Here is a 22,549-nt window from a genome sequence, read left to right as displayed (position 1 = left end):
CAGCTGTGAACTACCTGGATTAATAGTTCACATCATGTACAACAGATCCTATGTATAGCACTGTATTTTCTCTGGAAGATGATCTCATGTAACCCCCTGTGAGTTTTCTGCAGTGCTCTGGAGTACTGGGGTACCCTGCCCATAGACTAGCAACGGCAGGCTTCCACTTTACCAAACTACCTACAGATTCTTGAGAGTCAGTCAGCCTTTGTCTCATATTGTTCTCTGTACCTGAAATGTCCCATGTTTCTCTATGGAGGGAATATATTGGTCTTTCAAGATACAGCTCAAGTGAAATTTCTTTCTGAACTAGATACAATACCATTCCCTCTTGTGCCCTGATATAGTTTGCATATCACATCTTGTTATTGATAATGCTTTATTGAACTTATTAGTGTACGGGTCTTTGTTTCTACTAGGCTCAGTGTCGAAGTGTAGGATATATCTGTCTCTTTGCACCACGCTAGTTCAGTTTATTGAGAGGCACATAGTTAACAAATGTGATGAACAAAGCAATATGTTTTTAAGCCAGTCTCCTTTGCAGGATTGTATTTAACAGGCAGTAGAATCTCATGACTACATGTCTCGTGATTTGATACTGTGCTCCCATTAGTAATTGGGAGCCTTTTTCCAAACTGTGTTCTGTTCCTCTCCCAGATTTATGCTCCCATGTTAAGAATAATTGTTATATAACTATACAAACTTCTCTGATGTTTGGATCAGAAAAAAAATGTCAAAAAAAATTGAGGCACCCATCTAAATGTAATCTAATAATAAAAATCTGATTAGCCTCAAGGAGGAAGCTAAGGTATCTGATGTCAAAATCTCAGGAAGCATTAAAATATGTAACTGTTAATGTTGACTTAGTGCTACCCACATGTATATCAATATTTTTGCCCATCATTTCTTACAAGATCTCATACCTTCAATTTGAGACCATTTTCTGTCTGTAGTACATCCTTTGGAATTTCCTTAAAAACTTCGTGATGATAAACCCAATTTTTTCTTTTGCCTGAAAATGTATTTTGCCCTTGTAATTTAATTATGGTTTAATTTGTTACACAGTTTTGGATTGACAGTTACTGTGTCTATGTACATTGAAGTTCGAGTACCATTTGGTTTCACTGTTGCTATTAGGAAGTCTCTGGTCCAGTTGTAGTTCCTTTTCAGGAGATTGGCTTTTTTCCCTGTAGATACTTTTAAGATTTTCTCTTTGTCTCTGAGGTGGTTTCACTGTGATTGGGAAGGTGAAGAATTTTCTAAATTTTTTTCATTTTTTTTTTAAATCTTGCTTGAGATTCAGGCGTGCTGGATCTGAGGATTCAACTGTTCTGGAAACCACTATCTCTGTAAATACTGCCTCTTTAATCTCTTTTTCTGGGAATTTAATCAGACTTACATTGCACTTTTTTTTTTTTTTTTTTTTTTACATGTTTCTTAACCTGCCTTTTAATATTTTTCATTTCTTTTTTTGTTTCTCTGGATTGTATTCTAGAAAAATTTTCCATACCTATCTTTGAGTACAGTAATTCTCTTTTCATTTATGCTTAATAGTCTACTTAATGTGTCTACTTTAAATATTGTCTTTTTTATTTCCAGAGGGTTTACTTAGCTCTTTTCTAATGTGTATGCATTCTGCCCCTGGTTTCAATGTTTTCTCATTTCTTTCGATAGTAAAAAAAAAAATGGTTTTTGTATTCTTTGTTAATCTCAGTATCTGAAACCTTTCTGAGTTTGTTTCTACTGCCTTAGTTCTTTGGGCTCTTACTAGTTTGTTTATATATTTTAGGATTTTTGATTGAGAGCTGGTTAATTTTCTTCAAACCTAATTGTTTGAATGCTTTGCGACCTAAATTGAATTTGAGTTTTTGCAGAGAGGATTTGTATGTGTTCATGGCCGATTACCTGGGAGTACTACATCAGTCTGGAACCCTTAGCATTATATTCTCTGTTTGAAATTTTTCTGGACCCATTCAAGTTGCACAAATTATACATCAGAGGACTGACTTGTGATTGCAGATTCTCAGAGGAAGAATCTTTATTTTCCGCTCACGGACAAACGTGAAAGTGTCCCTTGCTGTTTCTTTACCTTCCACATGGTAGCTTCTCTTTCTTCCTTGTACTGGGAATGTCGCCCCTGCGGCCCCTCCCATCATGTAGATATCTTCTCTTAGATGCCCTGCCTTGGCCAGGCTCTAAGCTTTATCTCCTGTCCCCGTATGCTTTGAGTCATCAGAAGTGGAAGTCAGGGTCTTTTGGGTTTGGCGGAAAAATTCAGGGCAAAATGACTTGATACACTCACCTCCCAGTATTTTCAGTTGTTTTGAGGTGTTTACTCTATTTAATTTTGTAGTTGTTTCAGTGTGGAGAGTCATTTAAGGTGTCTAATTTGCTATAGTGTCAGAAATAGAAATTTGCTCTGTAACTTGTTATCTTTCTTATCAGATAGCCTTTAAAGGCTTGCATGTATTTTTTTCTCTAAAGACAGATTTACAACCTGCAAGAGCAGGGTGATGTGTGTTTTGATTGTGGTTTCTGGCCCTTTTACCTCTGTATCCTTTTTATGCACACTTAAGTTTTCCTGCCCAGTAGCTTCCAGCCGCGTGTGGCTGTTTTTATTAAAAAATTAAAATTGGGGGCACCTGGATGGCTCAGTCCGTTGAGTGTCTGACTTGGGCTCAGGTCATGATCTTGGAGTTTGTGAGTTTCAGCCCTTCATCGGGCTCGCTGCTGTCAGTGCAGAGCCTGCTTCGGATCCTCTGTGTCTCTCTCTTTCTCTCTGCCCCTCCCCCTCTTACATCCTCTCTCTCTTTCTCAAAAATAAATATTTTTAAAAATCTTGAAAAAAATTAAAATTTAAAAAATTAATTTAAAAATTTAAATAAAAAAATCTATTTCTTCAGTTGCATTGTCACATGTAAACGTTCAGTAGCCACCTGTAGCGAGAGGCTACATGTTAGACCAAGAAAATATGAACATTTCCATCACTGCAGGAAGTGCTCCTGCCTGCTTCCGTAGGACAACACTGTATTGAGTTCTTCCATTTTTCTGTTTTCTCAGGTGCTTTTAATGCAGTCTCTCCCGTTGGTTACCTACAGACTTGAATTAAATAACCTTAGGCTATAAACCTGCTTAAGTGAGACTTTGGGAGACTGGAGCCTCCTGCATCTTGAGCAGAGACCAGCTTCCTTGTTTCCTTCCGGCTCCAGTGGCTGAGGTTCACAAGCTATAGCTTCAGGGGTCAGTTCTGACTCTCAGACTGATGCTGGCCTCTGACCCCTTCTTTGTCTTTCTATAGGATGGGAACCCCAACCCTCTCATCACTGCTGGTCTCATTCCATCCTTCTCTGTATTTTCAACCTTTCTCCCCGCCCTGCTTCTGACCCTTTCCTCTTACCCCAGGTACTAACCAGTCTCTTTTTAGGGTTTCTCTTTTCTTTTGGCTTCTGCGGCTGACTCTTTTTTGGAAGTTTAACTCTGTAACAGAATGTCTCTGGATTACTTTCTTAATATTTCTCTCAATATGCAGATTATCATGATCTATGTTCATTGTAGGTTACCAGCTAGATAAATTTCCTGTAATCCTGCCACCTGAAGATTAGGCAGCCACCATTAATATATTGTTCTAGGTCTCTGCAGCTAGATTTTAGTATTTGTATGATTAATATGTGTATAATGCTTGGAAAATAGGTATGCCTATTATATGCATATGTGTATATATTTTAAGTGGGGTAATAGGAATACTGTTCATAACCTATCCTTTTCAGTCAACATTAACATCCTTTTATGATTGTAAATACTCCTATTTTTTCTCTTGCACATGGAATTGCTTTCATTTAGTAAACTTCAGTTCGATTCTTCTTGGTTTGGTTTTAAACTTCTCCCCTGTTGTAAAGTATGCTAATAAGATGTTTCTTCTGTATATTCCCATTTATTTTTCATCTGCACAAGTAACATGGTTATTCATTATGGTGGGGATTGCTAATGCGAGGATTCAAATACAGGCAGAAGGGCGTCCTCTATGTTAACCAAGCCTCTTCTCTATAGGCTAAAATCTGTATGCCCTGCCCCCCACCCCCCCTTGGTAGCAGATCTACCCTGTTTTATAGCAAAAATGTGTTAATGCTGCAAATGAAAAGAATTTTAATTTTAAAATGATACTATAGCTGGTTTTGGATTGCTGATGGGAAACACTAGCATGTTTCATTTAACTACAGTAAGGAAACTTGGACTTTACTGCGCAGTGAAATTATATATTGGATTGAAAGAACAATTATTACTTAAGATAGCAACACCTGGAGTACTCAAGCCGGAATTTACCTACCTAATCCTAATACAAGATTAAACCTCAATTTATTTTAACTTGGATCCCTCTGATACTGCCAGCGGATCACGAAGATAGTGGTACAGCGTTATTTTACATCTTAAAACACCTTATACTTTGCAGAGTACTTTGACCTTCAGTTTTGAATTGTTCAAGAGAAATACTGCCTCCATTTTACAGGAACTGAATTGCCCAAAGCCAAAGACTTGTAAACCTACACAGTTGTAGTTATTCAAGCTAATAGTGGCCCCAGACGGCTCTCCCCTCTTTTGAAGTATGTGGCGCTTAAGTTCTGCTTGGATCAGGTCAAGGCTACTGGCCTTACTTATTTTAAGTGACCTTAAATGAGTAGGATTTGTCTCATTATTTGAAACAGACATGTCTTTCTGTTCATTTCAACTTGGAAAAATTACTGAGTGTTTCTGAAGGAATCTTTCATTTTTAACTTTTCACAATTTCTTAACAGATATTTGGAACAAAACAGGAGCTGTTAAATTGGTCAGATGGTCTCCTGACAATAGTGTTGTAATAGTGACCTGGGAAAATGGAGGCCTATCTTTATGGAGTGTGTTTGGAGCCCAGCTGATTTGTACACTCGGAGGAGACTTTGCGTGAGTCAAAGACAAGTTTTAGATAAAGCAACTCCAGAAGATACACACACACAGAAATGTTGTGTCACGCAGCTACCTTTCTTCCATATTTGACTCTTAACCCCAAAACAGTATGTAAGGTTCAGAATTAATTTGTCACAATGTACTGATTGTCCAAACATCCATTCTTTTAAAACTCATTGTTCATTCAGTAAAAATGCATTTGTTTGTTGAACCCCTATTGTGTATGTGATAGCATGTTGGGTTCCAGGATAAATCCGTTCTAGTTTTGCCTTCAGGTATCTAATGATCCTCTAAGAGCAGTAAGCCATGGACATAAGTAACTAGTAGGAAATGGAAAATCACTATCCTTTTGGGTTGATGTAGGTTAACCCAGTGGGTTATCTCTGCCCGCACCATATGATACTTTTTGAACCTTAGTCCTGACAAAATGAATACACCTTCACAAATTGCCTGACCCTGTCATGAAGTTATTCAGGACCTGAAAGATTGTGTCCCGGTGATATACCTTAGTGTATTAACCAGCACTCTAATATTTCATGCATTATTATGTATTTCTATTTTAAAGGAACAAAATACAAAATAAATTTTAGTTTTAAACTAAAGCCAAATATTATATGTAATAGAAGATTCTTTTTGAGTTTCTGTTCTGTTTCAGTTATAGGTCTGATGGTACCAAAAAAGATCCCCTTAAGATCAACTCTATGGTGAGTACTGTCTATAAAATATTACTGTAGTGTGAAAAACTTGGATTTTTCTAATTCCTTTTTTTCCCTCCTCTTGGCCTTATAAAATTACAAAGCTGTTTTAATCTCAGCAGGCTCTTGGACAGTTCTCACTTTGTAAAAGTATTTTTTAAAATCAGGCTGCCCGATTTTAAATACTTGGTTTTGCTTACATATGTCTAGCAAGCCCCTGTCATCTTTGTGAACGTAGTGATATTCAAAGGCTTTTGCCTTTCCAAAGCCTCAATTCCTATGTGACTCACTAGCACCCACTTCTCATGGCCTCTTTTCTTCTAACATGAAGTGAAATGCTCATTGGGTGGTTTTCCTGTAGGATTTGGACATTTTTTGAACATATTTTTAAAACTTTCCGCAGATGTCTGTCAAGAGCATTAAAGTCCCTGTTGTAACAATATTTTTATTCACTACATATTTTCAAGAGTTTCCATAGAAAGCAGTGAGGTGTAACTCTTATCTTTACATAAGCACATTTTGTGATGTAGCCCTTCTGGGCACCATCTTTGGGAAATTAGTGGCTATGAGGCATATTCACTGCCTTTCTCTCTCACTCCACAGAGGAAGGCATTTTTGATTTCGGGCTTCTTGAAAAGTTAAAACCACCATGGTTGCCTTGAGTAGTGGTTCCTGGTCTTTTACAAGGACCCCATTTGCTGTCTCTCTCCACTCCATATTTTAAAATAGTTTTTGAACAAATGATTTCGGTGACTGCCCATCAGTGCTTCCGAATGGCATGCACCAGCCAGTGTTTAGCCTCACTAAATTGATATTTTCATCACACACTAGGAATCTAAGCATTTTAGTTAGCTGTTCACCTCTTACTGTGGAAGAGGAAAACTTCTATTAAGCTTTTGAAATTAAGCAACAATGTATTGTCCCCCTACTATTTTCTTGACCTTGTAGATTGCGATTCACTAATCTCCAAAACAAAAAACTAAAAAACTATCTTGGGATATAGTTACAGAATATTAAAATTGACTGGGCCTGGGGAGTTTATTTGAACCTTCTCCTTTTATAGAGGAAGAAACTTATACCCTGAGAAAACCAAGTGTCTTGGCCAAGGTCATACAGCAGAATGGCCACTAGGCTGTAATGGGAAGCTTCCTATCCAGTGTTGCTTGCTCTGTACAAGATGCGTCTGTTTTGGGTGCTTCTTTGTCAAGTTTCAGCTGGGTCACATGGATCTTGCTCTGCCAGGAATTTCTTTGTATTTGAGAAGCAGTTAAGTTATTGGAGAAGTTATAAAGAGCAGTAGGCGTTTCTCAGGATTTGGAGCTAAGATTGGTATCCAGTGTTTTCAGTCTTCCAGGTAGAGAGCAGCAGTGGTGGTTTCCACTGGAGAGAGCCAAGATGTAGCAGGTGTGGGTAGGATTCCTGTCTGAGTTGTTTCTCATAGTTTTTCCAACCTTTGGAAGTCATTAGTAATGCTGTTATTGGTTATTTCAGGATTTGGACATTTGAAGTTAAGAAAGGATAAGAAACTTTTTATTGTCTTGATTTTTCTTCCCCCTTCTTCTCTCCAAGAGCTGGGGTGCAGAAGGCTATCACCTCTGGGTAATCAGCGGATTTGGTGCTCAAAGTACTGAAATTGAGTCTGACTCCAAGAGTATAGTTAAACAGCCTGGCATTCTGCTATTTCAGTTTATCAAGAGTGTACTCACTGTAAACCCTTGTATGGTAAGTTTTTTCAGTTAAAACCGTTTATTTTAGTGGCTTTCAAAGTAGACTATCAAGATTCTTCTTCTAAAATTGGTGTATTATCTTCTTCAGTATATAGTTTTTGTGATTCTTATGTTTCTTTTTAATAACTTACACAAAAATTTTACTTCTGAGCAGCTTTTGTTTTTTGATTTTTTAAAAATTGGATCATAAGCAATTTGAGGGAAAGCAATGTATGCAGATTTACTTGAGTAACGTAATTTAGTCTTTATTTGACTAGAAATTCCCAAAGTGTGCTCCATAAGGCACAGTTTTTAAGAAATAGCAATAGCAGTTAGGATAAGGGAAAGTCTGTCATCATGAAAGTGAAATAAAGACTTAAAACTACAGAGATTTCTTGTTGTAGGCTCTCAATGTGAAATGTGCATCATGAAAATCCCAGAGTCGGTGTACGAAAAAGAATGTTTCCCAAGCCAATTTAACTATGAATTTTCAAGAACACTTTGAAGAAAATATGCCTAGAAACCTGCTTTGGGAAACACTGCCCCAAATTATAATATGAACTCCTCATGTTTTATTAATCTGAAATAACATATTCTATATTGTTAATGTATAATAATAGTATATGTTACATGTTAGAAGTGCATACGTTGGTATCTGCCACTAATGGATTTTTAAACATTCGGTACAACCAGTTTCTAAACGAAATTTACAATTATAGTACATTGAGAAAGAATATGACTGTAGTCTGGATCTGAGATTTCATTACTGTAGTTGCAGAACAAAGATCCCCAGAAAAACAGGAACAGAGTAATTCTTCCTCCCCTCCCCCATCCCAATTTATAATTTAAAGGCAAATTTTTGAGTTTTCTGTGAAGACCACATCTGGACTGCCATGGAAAGCTGAGAGGCTGAGGTGCTGTTCTGTCTGATGGAGTGGTCAGTGAATAGTAGGCCCACATTTGAGAGTACTGGCCTTCTGATGGAAAACCAGGGCATAATCGCCAAGAGTAGAAATTACCTTATTTGTCTAAATATTGTCAGAACCCGGCACAGTCCTTGGCACTCACCAAGCATTTACCCAAGTGATTATTGAATTAATTGTTCTGAACCAGGACCACAGACTTGGGCTACTCTTCCCTTGGGCTACAACCGTTCAGCATCCAGTTATCCCCATTCGTAATCACCTTCTTCTTGCCATATGGGCACATGGTGAACATATACCCACAAACTGTTTGACCAGATACATTTTCTTGCCACCATTCATGAGATATTTTATGTGAAACTTGTTTGTATATAATGAGTAGTTCACTTTTCATTTGGAAAATCCCTCCTAGCATTGCCATTTTGGAGCAGTAATAAAGGATACTACCGTGTAGCAGTTGTAAACCAGGTCATATTCTGGAGTCTACATAATAAAACAGACTGTAGCACAGATTTTGTTTACACTGGGAAGTAATCATGAAACTGTTACCTGTTCCCTTTGAATATAACAGTGCATGAGATCATTACGTAGTTGTGTCCTCAGTGAGTAAAATCTGCATTGAGAAACATGGCACATTTCCTAGGATAAGACTAAATCAATGTATTAACGTGCTTTCCTTTACCTGATACAGAGGTGTTTTTATTGGCTTTCCTCCTTTACCCTCTTCTTCCCTTCTCCCTCATCCAGAGTAACCAGGAGCAAGTGCTGCTTCAGGGGGAGGATCGATTGTACTTGAACTGTGGAGAGGCCTCACAAACCCAGCACGCCAGGGGTTCCTCGGCGCACCCTGAGCATAAGGCTGCTGGGGCCAAAAGCCCCTTTGCAGATAGCGGTGTAGAGTCTCAGGGTTTAAGCACTTTGCTTGGACATCGGCATTGGCATGTGGTGCAGGTAAGTCTTCAGTTACTGTTGGCTGTTGACGTAGTCCTTGCTAAGGTAGCACCTGGAGCAGTTAAATTTCTTCTGTTCCTTTGGAAAATTGAGAAGCTTTTTAACCTTTTTGACTGTCACATCTCTCTTCTGCTTTTCTGTCTTGTCGTCTTCTTTTCTTGCCACTGATGTAGCGTGGTCCCCACTGTGTTGAGCCCGCGAGCAGCTAACAGTTCCCCAGACTGCAGATGTGTGCTTTGCCCTCTGAAGGAGCAAAACTTTATACAGCTGTCAGCCTTTTTGTTTTCTTTTTTGGTGTAAATTCAGCTCTGCAGATTTGCATAGGCAAAAGTGTAGTGATTTCATGGAAAGGGACAGTGTCCATTAGGACCCTGTGCCGCTGACCTGTAGTCCTGATGAATACATGTCTGGGTTAACTGCCTGACTTTGAACCCAAATTGCAGACTTCCATTCACACTCTAGAACCTTATTATCAATAATAGTATCATTACGTAAATCTTGTTCCAAATTACTTATTCTGGTATAACTTTTAAATTAGCACTTTCTTTGAATAATTCTGATAAACTGGGATTTAACATGGAAATTAATTCTGAATTTTGACACCAAATAAAATTAATTTTAGTAAATCAACAAGTTGGAGTCTCTTGAAAGAAACTTGCTACACAATTTTGTAAGTCCTGAATGTTTTCTTTCCCCTTCTGATACCAAAGTGTCTTCAGTACATCAACAGTGACTCTTGGATTAGCTTCCTTTAGTCAGGTGCTATTTCCACAGTTCTTTGCGCTCCTTCTCCATTCTGTACTTTTACTCTCGTAGCTTGTTCAGTTCCCGTGGTATTTTCAGTTGACTTTGAGTGGAGATAATGAGAGACAGAAGAGTGGTCATTGTATGAGGCGTTGAAGGAATGTCTCCTGCACTAGCCTGTGGTACACACTAAAAGAGAATGTGTTTAACTTACATTAATAAATTCATAAAATCAAACAGTGTGTGTACCATTTTATAATTAGTAACAATTATAAAATAAAACTGCATCGGCTACTTCCTTGACTAAAATTTTCCACTGCTCCCTTCTCTCTTATAGCCATTTCTCTGCTATTTTCATTTCCCCATACTTTGAACTATTCATTCTACACTGACCTAGCATCAATGCCAGTTCTGCCTAGCCAGGTCTGTGTTGCCAGAGAGCCAAGTAGAGCAGAGGATCAAAGAAGGTAGGTCTGGAACTCAAAAATCCGTCAGGCAATAAATAACAAAAATTGAATTTCCTTCCAGCTCAAAAATTCAGTGATTCTGTGATTCTTAGCTATCTATGAATTATCCCATATTAGTAGCACATACACTGATTTTACCACTTTAGACAAAGTAGGTACTAGGAAGATTCTTTTGTCATTTTGTTAGCCATCTAAAATATTCAGAAAGATGGACTTTAGCTTTACCCAGTTCTTGGGTTTTTTTTTTTTTTACTTAAAACTAATAAAAATAATGTCAGAGTTCTAGTCACAAAAACAATTAAGTTGTAATAGACTCATAGAATTTTTAGAGCTGGAAGGACCTTAGAGATTGTGTAGTCCAACTGGATTTTATACATGAAGAAACTGAGGCTCAGAGAAGTTAGGTGACTTGCCCAAGGTCACACAGCAGAGTAGTGTCAGACTTAAACTTACCATAATACAAAATTAAAGTAACAATCTAACTTATTTTAACACCTCTAGGTATTAAATGTTGAATCATATACTGTTGACCTTGAACCAAGATCTAGAATGTGTCTATTTGGCAGTGTTTCGTTATGATTTGCCCTGAACTTTGTTGGCTGGCCCTCTAGCCAGATGAGTCAGTGCAGCATATGCAGGAATTTTGGTGTGGCAGTTTATGGTGTTCATATAACGTAATGCTTTACCTCCCGGGCTTTTAGCCATGAGTAATGATTCCCTGAAGAAACATGGGTACCTGTTTAATTCCCTCTCCAACATACGCTCTTCTCTGGCATAAGTGCCCACAGCCTCTATCAAAGTGACGTTGTTTATGTGATTTATACTTTGTATTCTTCTTAGACAGCTTAGAGGTCATCAAATGAGCCCCAAGTAATTCTGTCTCTCTGTCTGTTCCTCATCTAGACCGCTGGACTTGTTGCTTATTTAGGCCTTCTACCTTGTACTTGTTGGTCTCCTGATCAGAAGATTCAGTGTTAAATATGCTTTTCCTTTCACTTAACACACGTGCACACTTGCCAGCAGTTCGGTTAGTGGCTGGTGGTAGGGATGGTGCTTTTCTTGTGTGTGTTTTTTTTTAAATGTAGTTTTCCTGTCTACGGATTTTAAAAACTTTGAAAGTTGTTGGTTGACAAATGGAGCACAAATAGTGTGAAATTAAAACGACAACAGCATCCTTGTGCTTTTAGGGTACATTCCTTCTTGGACTGCCATTTATTTTTACACCCAGTACGTTGTGTGATACAAACATTTTTTTCTGAAAGGCGCATGAATCGTTACCATCCACTGTTCTGAAATGGTGGTTTCATAGTTAACCTGGCTAATGACTCTTTGGAAAAAAATAGGCTTCACAAAATATGCTAGGGATATCAACAGAGAGGATTTTATTTTATTTTATTTTATTTTATTTTATTTTATTTTATTTTATTTTATTTTATTTTTCAATATATGAAGATTATTGTCAAATTGGTTTCCATACAACACCCAGTGCTCATCCCAACAGGTGCCCTCCTCAGTACCCATCACCCACCCCACCCCCCCGCCACCCCCCATCAACCCTCAGTTTGTTCTCAGTTTTTAACAGTCTCTTATGCTTTGGCAGAGAGGATTTTAAAAGCTGTTTCATTTATACATGATTTACTCTGCTTTCTAGAATGTGGATCAGATGTACTGGGTGTGGTGTTAGGCACGAGCACACCTGCCAAGAGGGTGGTGCTCTCAGTCTCTCCGGCTACAGACAGAAGCAGTGTAAGCAGGAGATAGATAGGTGTTAGCAAAATGACTTTAAGGGGGAAAAAGGTAGATATAGGTTTTTGGGGAGACTGAGGAAAATCCTAAGGTATTAAGAATAGAGATTCTGTCCCTCAGCACTCAGTCTCCCAGTGACGTGGAGTGACCTTTGTGCCCTGAGTCTGCTGTCCTGGCCTGAATTCTTCATGACTCGTTGGCTTCCTTCTCCCTTACTTCTGCCATTTCCTGTTCTGAGTATTGGGGGCAGAGCTCAAAGTTCGGGGGACACAGAGATCAGTAAATGGAACCTACTGGGGAAAATGAAAGTTTTTGTTCTCCTTTCATAGCATCTTCAGACACACAACTGCATCAGAAATAAAGCTTCGTTTTCAACTTACACTTTGAGCTTTGAAAATAAACCATTTGTGGTTTGTCGCACCTCAAACATTTTTAGAGGTGAAAAGAATACGTTTTTTTCTTGTAGAGATACCCATCAGAGTGTGGATCATTCGATAAAACTTAACCTTGGTTCCTACGTTAGAACCCTTCGAGTTGGAATCGACTGCGTCAGGGAGATTCCGCCTCACCCTCTCCCCACCTACGTTTATCAATACTTGGGAAACACATAAGGTTCAGTGGAAGTAGGGGTCTCTTCAAGTGTTCTGGGTAGCTGGCTCCATTGTCCTCTAGGCACAGCCTTCTTCAAGTGACTTGATTTTTTTCATCCACAACCAATTCACTTACCACCTCCCACAAAACTACTTTGAACTCTTCTCTCACCACCCGATCATGACTTCAGGTTACCGTGCTTCTGAACTGATGTCATCCATCATAGGGAGCTTTATTAACTGGCCTGAATGATGCAGTTTATCTGTCAAGATACACGTTAAGCCTTTTTCAGTCATATAGCGTGACAGTGTTATCTTTGATTCTGCAAGGTAGGCTTCCACAGACCAACCCTGGGGCTGAGAGCTTCCTAACGTACCAAAAGCTATTAATTTATTTGGATTTTAGGTTGACTTACTAGATAATAAATGAAATCTAACAAATAGTTTTATAAATAAATTTTAAGACCGATATTTTCAGCATACTGTTTTTACTTGATTTTTGTTTTGTTTTCACATTACATAAAAAAAATCTTATTAGATTTGATTGTATTGTACTGGCTTTTAAATTTGGCTTTCTTTTTAAAAATATATACTGCTTTTTCTTTGAGTACAATGAAAATGAATTTGAATAAATTGAGGTTCTTCTAGGAACAGAAGAATCTTCCCTTGTTCTTTCTTTCTGTTAAGTTTCACCCCACACTCACCACATGCTCATGAAAACTGCTTAATCAGTTGGCTAGTAGAGAGATCAGTCTCACTAAAGGTGGAATTTACTTAGTTTACATTGATACCTCAAGAATCTTTTAAGTTTAAAATTCTTACTAGAGTAATACAAAGACACCATGCACAGAGATGTAAGACTGACAACCTGGAAAGGTATATTTAGTACCAGAATTGCAGATTAAGAGTTAGTATGTGTAATCAAGAGTTCTTACAGGTGAATAGGTTACACACCCTAGTAAAAAACAGTAGCCTGTATGTACTTCTATGGGTGTATGGATGTTTGTTTTGAGATAAAATAAAAACCGACCAGTGGTTATCCCTGGAGCAATGATGGAACAGAATTTCGTTTTGTACTTTGTATATTTTTATATTGTTTAAGTTTTATAAGCAGTATTTTGCTGTTTTAATCAGAAAATATAAAAATAATAAAAAAATAGCTCCATTAAAAAGCAAAACAATCTCTTGCCGAGGCTCTCATTTTATCAGATAGGGTTGTTTGGGGATGATGCCAGTCAGCAACTCAAGACAGTTCATCTCCCATTTGTTGGTTGTCCTCATGACTGGTTCTCTAAAAGTTTTTTTGTCAGTCTGTATTTATTGCGTGTTCAATATTTAAAATAAAAACGGGGTAGAGAAAAAGCAGTGTAGGGTAGGAAAGCCTCATGTCTAGAAACTCATAATGAAATGGTTAAGGCAGGAGATGTGAAATATGGACTGGTATTCAAATGATAAATTCCAAGTACTCTGCTAGTAATACCTGTTATTTGGTAACACTAGACATCGTACAGGAAAATGAATTTCATATTGTGACGTTAGTTGCTTTAAGTTTTTAAATACATTTTGGAAGTCTTACCAAACTGATGTATTATTTTCTGTAGATTTCCAACACCTATCTAGAGAGCAATTGGCCTATACGGGTGAGTTATTTGTTATTTTCTTGGTGTTAACTTTTATTGGATAGCGTTTGCTGCAAGAGGCATTCTGGGAATTCAGCCTTTTCGGTGGGTGCATTGATAAAAGTAACATTTTAATACTTGATCCTTTGTACATTGTTAGCGTATTAACATCTATAATTTGGTCAAATGTAACTTGCGTGTAAATATTCAGATTTTTTATATTTAGCATTTTACATTTAATTCACTTAGCAAACATTTATTAGTAGTCTGTTTGCCTGACACAATAATGCTAAGCTCTTTATACTTAATAAAGTATATAGGTTTGCAAAGAGGAGTTCTTAATTTTTTTTTTTTTTAAATTAGTTTTCAGCTATTGATAAGCTTGGACAGAATATTGCTGTGGTTGGCAAGTTTGGTTTTGCACATTACTCTTTACTCACCAAAAAATGGAAACTTTTTGGAAACATTACCCAGGTTAGTCTTTTTGAAATTAGAAACTGATGTCTCAGACTCTAAGAGAACTGTAAAGTAAGCTACTGTTAATAAAAACTCAAATCAATAATCAAATCAGATAAAAAATTTAGTTAATAAAAAAATGATGTTGATGTTGGATTACATGTAAGAGTTCTAATAAAGTACTTGATATTTGGTAAAGGATTTGTATGGAGATGGTTTTTAACTTGAGGATTTACTCTTCCATTACATCTTGGGATCACCAGCTATGATCAGAATAAATATCCACAAAATTTGAGATCGTTTCGTGCTTGTCAGTGTGTGATGTAAAGATGTGGGTAGCATAGAAAGATGGGCAGTTGGATTTCGCACGAATCAAGTAGGAAAAGACGAGGAAGTTCCTGGTAAGTAGGTGCCTGCAGTGCACTTGAAGGGGCTTCCTGAACCCTTGTCACCTCACTGATCTTCGTAACTCAGGACACTGATATCACTCACCATTTTATAAAAGAAAAACCAAGATTTGGAGTCAAGCAGGTGATAAATGATAAAGCCAGAATTTAACCAAAGTCTGTTGACTATTCGGGGGAGTAATGATGCTGCATGGTACCCAGTTCTTTACAGAAATGTTTGTATATTCAGAATAGGACATGAATCATTATTATTAAAGGCCCCAGAGTAATACTTCATTGGGGGGGATAGAGAATAGAGCAGAAATAATTTGAGCTTTCATTGTCTGCGTAGGAATATTTTATAAGTGTGTTACTTGTTGTAACTTCTGGCAGCATACATAAAGGTAAATAGCGTTTTTGATTATCTTTTAAGGAGCAAAATATGATTGTGACTGGTGGCTTAGCCTGGTGGAATGATTTTGTTGTCCTGGCATGTTATAACATAAGTGACCATCAAGAAGAGGTAGGGTTTTGTTTCTTTCAGAAATAATAGATTTTTATATTTTAAAGATGTTAATAAGCACTATTTGGTTTAATATTAAAATAATTTTTGGAAAATGAACAAATCATTTTATTCTTAAGACTTTGGCATTTTTAGGGGCATGATCTCACGGTTCGTGAGTTTGAGCCCCATGTCGGGCTCTGTGCTGACAGCTCAGAGCTTGGAGCCTGCTTCGGATTCTGTGTCTCCCTCTCTCTCTGCTCCTCTCCCACTGACACACACACACACACACACGCACACACACACACACACACACACACACACACACACACACGCACACGCTTTCTCTCTCTCAAATGTAAATAAACATTAAATAAAAAAAAAAGAATTTGGCATTTTTAGGTAATGAGACTTTCATTATGGGTTACTACTTTAAAAACATTTTTAAAGGGTCACCAGGGTGGCTTAGTTGGTTGAGCATCTGACTTTGGCTCAGGTCATGATCTCACAGTTCATGAGTTTGAGCCTCACAGTGGGCTGTCTGCAGTTAGCACAGAGCCTGCTTCGGATCCTCTGTCTGCCGCCCCCCTCCCCCCCACCCCTTCCCCCACTTGCACGCATACACACACTCTCAAAGATAAATATTTAAAAAAAATTTTTTTTAGATTTTTAAAGGGAAAATTCAAACTTTTAAGATAACTTTTTCTAGGGATTTTTAGCTGTTAGACATTCTCTGTGAAGTTTATAAAAAGAATTATTCAAAGCTGAGAAGTTTATAAGGATGGCTATAATTTATTGATTTGTATGTTTATATTTTTAGAAACTGCTGGTCTACTTATATCAGGTCTAGATATTCAGGTCTTTAAAAGGGAGTGCCTGGGTGGCTCAGTCAGTTGGGCGGCTGACTCCGTTTCGTCTCGGGTCAGGGTCTCATGATTTGTGAGTTTGAGTCCTCATGTTGGGCTCTGTGCTGACAGTGCAGAGCCTGCTTGGGATTCTCTCTCTCCACCCCCTCTGCCCCTCCCCAGCTCATGCACAGGCTCACATGCTTTCTGTCTCTCTCTCTCTCTCTCTCTCTATCTCAAAATAAATAAGCTTAAAAAAAAAAGTACCTTATACATTCCCTGTTTTAATCACTTCATCTTTTGGCTGTTTGTAAATGAGCCTACCCTGTGAAAATATAAACATTATTAATGCTCACATTAGTCTTTAAATTTCTCTTACTTGAAAAGAAGTCAGTAGACAAAACACAGATGTCTAAAGTATTTAGTCATCTGTGGTGTAGGTATCTTGTTTTTACAGTTTTTCTCTTTTTGTGTTCTTCAGCTCAGAGTTTATTTGCGAACATCAAATCTGGACAATGCCTTTGCTCACATCACCAAAGCACAAGCAGAAACATTACTGCTCAGTGTCTTCCGGGACATGGTAATAGTATTTAGAGCCGACTGTTCAATATGCCTTTACAGTATTGAAAGAAAATCTGATGGGTAAGTATATAGCACGTGACAAGTCACTTTTTGCTTTTGTGTATTATGTTTCCTCTGTAGTTTTTATTTTCTTAAAAGTTATTCTAATTTTGCATTTCGTTTCCTTTGTTTTAGAAGTTAAAAAAGTAAGAAATGCTATGCTTAGTGATGTTCATGTGGTTATTTTTTAGCCACCTAAGTAAATAAAAGAGGCTGCACTAGCTTCTTCAGCTGATCTTACTGGATTTATTTGGAAAAAAAGAAAAAGAAAAGGAAAATCTAGTTTGGGATGGGGTAACTTCGATACAAGGTTTTTTTCACAGCCTTGAAAACAAGTGGTTACCAGCGATCCGAAAGTTCTAGACACTTGGGGAAATTTAACACTGGCTTCAAGCCTTAGGAAGAGTGTCCTTTGCCAACTCACATAATTTCCCCCGAGCTAGATGGCTGTAGACTGTAGCGGGAAATGCTGTGCGTCCCTGTTGCTGTTGTGTGTTGCCTGTATTCTTCTTGGTATATGGTTGGCTTGCAGCACTTAGACCCCACGTCTTGAGTTTTATTTTAATCTTGTGATGTGTATTTGTTTCTTTTTTAAAATAGTCGTGAAGTGTGTATTTGCTGAAATAGCTTAGTGATTGAGGAATATTGTAAAGATAAGAATTAAGAAATTTTACTAGCCTCAGACAGAACCCGTATCCTTTCTCAACTAACTAAGCTATTACTATTTTTGTTTCCTAGTTTCCTTTCCTAATCTTCCGAGGTCTTTTTCTCCTTCTTTCCTTTCTTTCTCCCTCATTTCCGTATGTATTTTTTGTATATGTCAACCTCACCAGTCTACTGCTTAAAGGATATTTGGGGAGGAGGGAATGAGAAGGAGAAGGCATTTGGAACATCCATAAGCATGAAATCTACTGTTAATAGTGGACAAGAAAGGAAAACAAAAAACTCGTTAGCCTTCATGTTGAGGTGTATTTTTCTCTTTTTTTGCAGTCCCACCACTACAGCTGGTATTCAGGTTCTTCAAGAAGTCTCCATGTCTCGCTACATTCCTCACCCTTTCCTTGTAGTGTCTGTCACTCTGACATCAGTGAGCACAGAGAATGGGATCACCCTGAAAATGCCACAGCAGGTACCATTCCCTTATCAGAGCTTTCTAGAGTTTCATCTCGGTTTATAGCATTTCAAGGTGATACCAGCAACTATTTATTTGTTTAGCAAATAAATATTAAGTGTCTAACATGTCCTTCTATGGAGATACTGGGTTATAGTGGCAAACTAAACAAACTGGGCTTTTGTTCAGACAATACAGAAGTAATTGTGTACGTAATTAATTACAGTTGTGATACACATACCAGAAAGTAGTATAGGTCACCCTAAGAGTATATAACAAAAACACGGAATAGTCTAGATAGAGATTTCTGTACCACTTAAATTGAAACCCAAAGGGTGAGTGGTAGTTATCTAAGAGGAGGAATTTCAGGTCAGTGAGAAGAGTAGTGCAGAGGCCCATAGGTAGGAGAGAAGATTACACATTCAGGGAATTGGAAGAACTTCAGAGTGAGTGGACTTTATCTTAAAGTCTGGCTTTATTAGGAAGTCTGTAAAGTATCTTAAGCTGGATATTATTAGATGTAAGCTTTGTAATGTTCAGTCTAGCCATAAGAAGGAGAATGAACCAGAGTGGGACAAAACTGGGTATAGGGAGAGAAGCTGAGAGGCCCTTATAACGATCTAAGTGGAGGGTGCTAGTGACCCAAACTTGCCAGTGAAAAAGAAGATGGAAAGAAGTGGAATGAACATAAAATACAAACACTGCATGATTAGTCAACTGTAAGGAAAGAGAAAACATAATGCCTTAGTTTGTGATTAAACCAACATTTTAAACTTCCTATTCCAAGTTTCCTTCTTCTTAAAAACTTTTTTAATGTTTATTTATTTTTGAGAGAGAGAGAGAGAGAAAGTGCAAGCCAGGGGAGGGGCAGAGAAAGGGAGACACAGAATCTGAGGCAGACTCCAGGCTCTGAGCTGTCAGCACAGAGCCCGACGCAGGGCCTGAACTCACAAACTGCGAGATCATGACCTGAGCCGAAGTCAGACGCTCGACCGACTGAGCCACCTAGGCACCCCCCCAAGAAGCAGACTCTTAACCGTAGAGAACAAACCTGATGGTCACCAGAAGGGAGATAGGTGGGGGATTGGTGAAATACACGACAGGGATTAAGGAGTGCACTTGTGATGAACACCTGGTGATGTATGAAAATGTTGAATTGGCTATACTGTACACCTGAAACTAATATAACACTATGTTAATTGGAATTTAAAAAGTTAACAAAGAGGGCCTTTCACAAAGGGAAGAGATCTAATGTGGTAAAGAGCAGATTAAGAAGTTGAAATGTAGTGGGAAATAGACTGATTACTCCTTGCACAGAGGAAAGACCAAGATTGCTACAGCAAGGCATGTCTTGATTCAATATTAGAGATTAAAGAAACTCCAACAACGAAAACTGTTTAAAGATGGCCTCCCTTATGAGAGGGGCTCCTTGTCTCTGAAGCTCCTAAGAAGAATCATCTGCCAGAGAGTTTTTAGGGTAAGGGATGGTATATTTGATTCTTTCAAATTTGGCATTTGGGAGATACATGTAGTCCCTGCTTTTATGTTAAGTTTCTGAAAAGCTTATTAAAATTGCTTGAAAGTGCTGTTGCAGTCATCTGTTCTTACATATTGTAGTATAGAAAATGTTGAATGCATGGACGCGAATGAAGAGAAATGGTTGCATTTGTTTAGTGAGGTAATGTAAAATGTAGTGAAATTTGCCCATTTTAACACTCCGCAATGGTCATTGTGAACATTAGTCGTGTTGTGGTGAATTGTAGTAGGTCCTCCTAAGAAGTGTTACGGAGTTTCTGTGCCAGTCCCTGGGCCCACTGTTCTGATTCTTGGGACTGCGTCTTCATTTTTCTTCGTCCTCTGCGGTCAGGCTCTTACAGTTGCCACGCATCTTTTAATTTCCATTTTTCCTTCTCCTACCTCCATGTTCTATGTTGTTTCTCATGTGTTACGGAAAGATAATCCAGTTTTTAGTTTTCATGTTTTTCTGTGCTAAATTGAGAACCACAACTTCTTTCCAAGTAAAGTTCTCAGTCTTTGAAGCACTTGTTTGGAGATACTTTTTATTTTTTTAATTTCTACTTTTTTGTAAATTAATAGCATTTCTTTTCTTTTAAGTGTTTTATTTTTATTTTTGAGAGAGAGAGCAGGGGAGGGGCAGGGAGAGAGAGGGAGACAGAATCTGAAGCAGGCTCCAGCTTCTGAGCTGTCAGCGGAGCCCGATGTGGGGCTGGAACCCATGAATAGTGTAGCAAGATCATGACCTGAGCCGAAGTCGGATGCTTCACCGGCTGAACCAGTTGAATTATGCGTCCCAATAACAGTTCTTATTACATTTATTTTCTACCTGGACACAGTCTGAAGAAAAAGTGAATGACAAAACCCATGAATCTCCTGGACCGTCTTGCCATTTCTTATACACAGTCCCTGTGGTGTCGGAAAGCCAGTACAAAAGCGTTTGGAGTAACTGCTTTGCAATAGCATACGTAGGGTGTCTGTGCTGTTTTTCTGACTGGACCCTAAATAATGACGACAGCTTAAATTCATCCTGTCAACAGGCCTCAAGCTGGGATGCAGTCCCACCCGTTCCTTCCTAAAATTCTTCCCTTCTCTGGTTTGTGTCACGCTGTGCTCCTCTGTCCCTTCTGGCCACCGGACGCTTTCCAGTCCTGCATCCTTCGCTTGAGGAAGCTCGTCCGCTTCCTTCACTTCACCAGCTCGCTGTGGTTCTGGCATATGCTGCTCTGAACTCAGTTCCTCTCTCACCGCACCTTTCCTTGCAAGCCTTCCGGTTCTTTCACGTTTATTTAATGAGCGAGGAAATTAAACCGTTCAATTTTCCCTTCCTTATTGCCTTCTCCTTGTAACTGGTCAGTGGTACCTGGCACCTCCCCTAGGTGCGAGAGCCTGAAATCCTCTTTGATTCAGTTGTCTCTTTTCCTGCCTTTCATATCTGTGGTGTCTGTGAGTTTTTTTGGGTTTTTTTTTTTTTTTTTTTTTGACGGGGGGAGGTTTGGTAAATCAAAATACTAAAATGCTCTTCCTCTTTACAAGTGAAAACATCTTGATATCTGAGATTTCGCTGTAAAACAATGCTTTTCAACCTTCAGCCAGGTGAGAGGGTTTTTAATGGGGAGTCCTACTTTAGGATTTGATTGAAATTTTCCATAAGGAAAAGGCAGACTGTTTCATTCACTCCTGAAGTTAACACCCATGATGTCTGCCAGTACCTCAGAATTTTTTTAAGTTTATTTTGAAAGAGGGAATATGAGCAGGGGAGGGGCAGAGAGAGAGGGAGAGAGCGAGAATCCCAAGCAGGCTCTGCACTGTCAGCACGGAGCCTGACATAGGGCTTGAACCCACAAACTGTGAGATGATGACCTGAGTCGAAATCAAGAGTCATACGCTTAACCGACTGAGCCGCCCAGGTGCCCCTGGATAATGGATAACTCAGAATTTTTAATAACTCTCTTAAGAATCATAAGTAGTGGCTTATTTTCTGCCTTCTTTTTTAAACCTGGCTTTCCAAGCCCTCCTTGAAGGTCTCTTTTATGTTTTTCCCATAATATTCCTAATCTAGTCAGATTGTTCTCATTTTCCCAAAAGAAATGTTATGTCTCGGTGTCATTCACGTGATGTTCTTCATCTGGAGAACCAGCCCCTTCCCTTTCTCCCAGGTGTCCTCCTCACCCTTCAAGCCCGTTTCACCCTGTAAGCCTTCTGTGGCTGTGCCAGCGAGGTCACTGAAAGGTCTCTCACATTTATGAACTTGTGAAATTCTCCTCATTTTATCAGGATAATTCAGCTCTGCCCTCAGTTTTACATTCATTTGTACTGTTCCTGAGTTGCAGTGTGGTCAGTTATAGCCTGGCCAGAAAGCAGCCTGTTCTCCACATTGCCCAGCAGAACTGCTGTGCACGGTACACACTCCGTAAACACTGTTGGTGGTTTCACCTGTAAACCATATAGATTGGGGGGGTGGGGGATGCTGCAGACCTACGGATTAGCATGAGTTCAATTTTTCTTTCAGGCTCGTGATGCAGAGAGCATTATGCTAAATCTCGCAGGACAGCTCATCATGATGCAGAGGGACAGATCGGGGCCTCAGATCCGGGAGAAGGACAGTCACCCTAACCAAAGGAAGCTTGTGAGTAAAATAAAAGTCATTTAGAACATTAAGGATGAAGGGATAAAATAACTTAAGAGGGGAGTATTGTCTGTGACTTGGAAACTGGAAGACGTGTAATATCAG

At 38.6% G+C, this 22,549-nt stretch overlaps 1 protein-coding gene across 6 annotated transcripts in view; it reads left to right on the top strand.

Annotated features, from left to right (window-relative positions):
• RIC1 (RIC1 homolog, RAB6A GEF complex partner 1) overlaps positions 1-22,549 on the top strand; it is a 142,665-nt gene that overhangs the window by 106,567 nt on the left and 13,549 nt on the right. For 5 of the 6 annotated variants that reach the window (XR_006210584.1, XM_042964517.1, XM_042964516.1 and 2 more), the window contains exons 9-18: positions 4,791-4,935; positions 5,594-5,642; positions 7,203-7,355; positions 9,010-9,213; positions 14,362-14,400; positions 14,743-14,853; positions 15,655-15,744; positions 17,050-17,210; positions 18,180-18,318; positions 22,328-22,444. Coding sequence is in view for 5 of the 6 variants with exons in the window: in XM_042964517.1 (XP_042820451.1) it covers positions 4,791-4,935; positions 5,594-5,642; positions 7,203-7,355; positions 9,010-9,213; positions 14,362-14,400; positions 14,743-14,853; positions 15,655-15,744; positions 17,050-17,210; positions 18,180-18,318; positions 22,328-22,444 (1,208 nt within the window). In the remaining variant the exon portion in view is untranslated. The remainder of the gene's footprint in view (positions 1-4,790; positions 4,936-5,593; positions 5,643-7,202; positions 7,356-9,009; positions 9,214-14,361; positions 14,401-14,742; positions 14,854-15,654; positions 15,745-17,049; positions 17,211-18,179; positions 18,319-22,327; positions 22,445-22,549) is intronic. The other variant, XM_042964518.1, reaches the window with a different exon arrangement.

The sequence above is a fragment of the Panthera tigris genome, chromosome D4 (genome assembly GCF_018350195.1).
Source record: "Panthera tigris isolate Pti1 chromosome D4, P.tigris_Pti1_mat1.1, whole genome shotgun sequence".
NCBI lineage: Eukaryota > Metazoa > Chordata > Mammalia > Carnivora > Felidae > Panthera > Panthera tigris.
The sequence above is the reverse complement of the archived record's forward strand: the minus strand, read 5'-3'. Positions and strand labels throughout refer to the sequence as shown.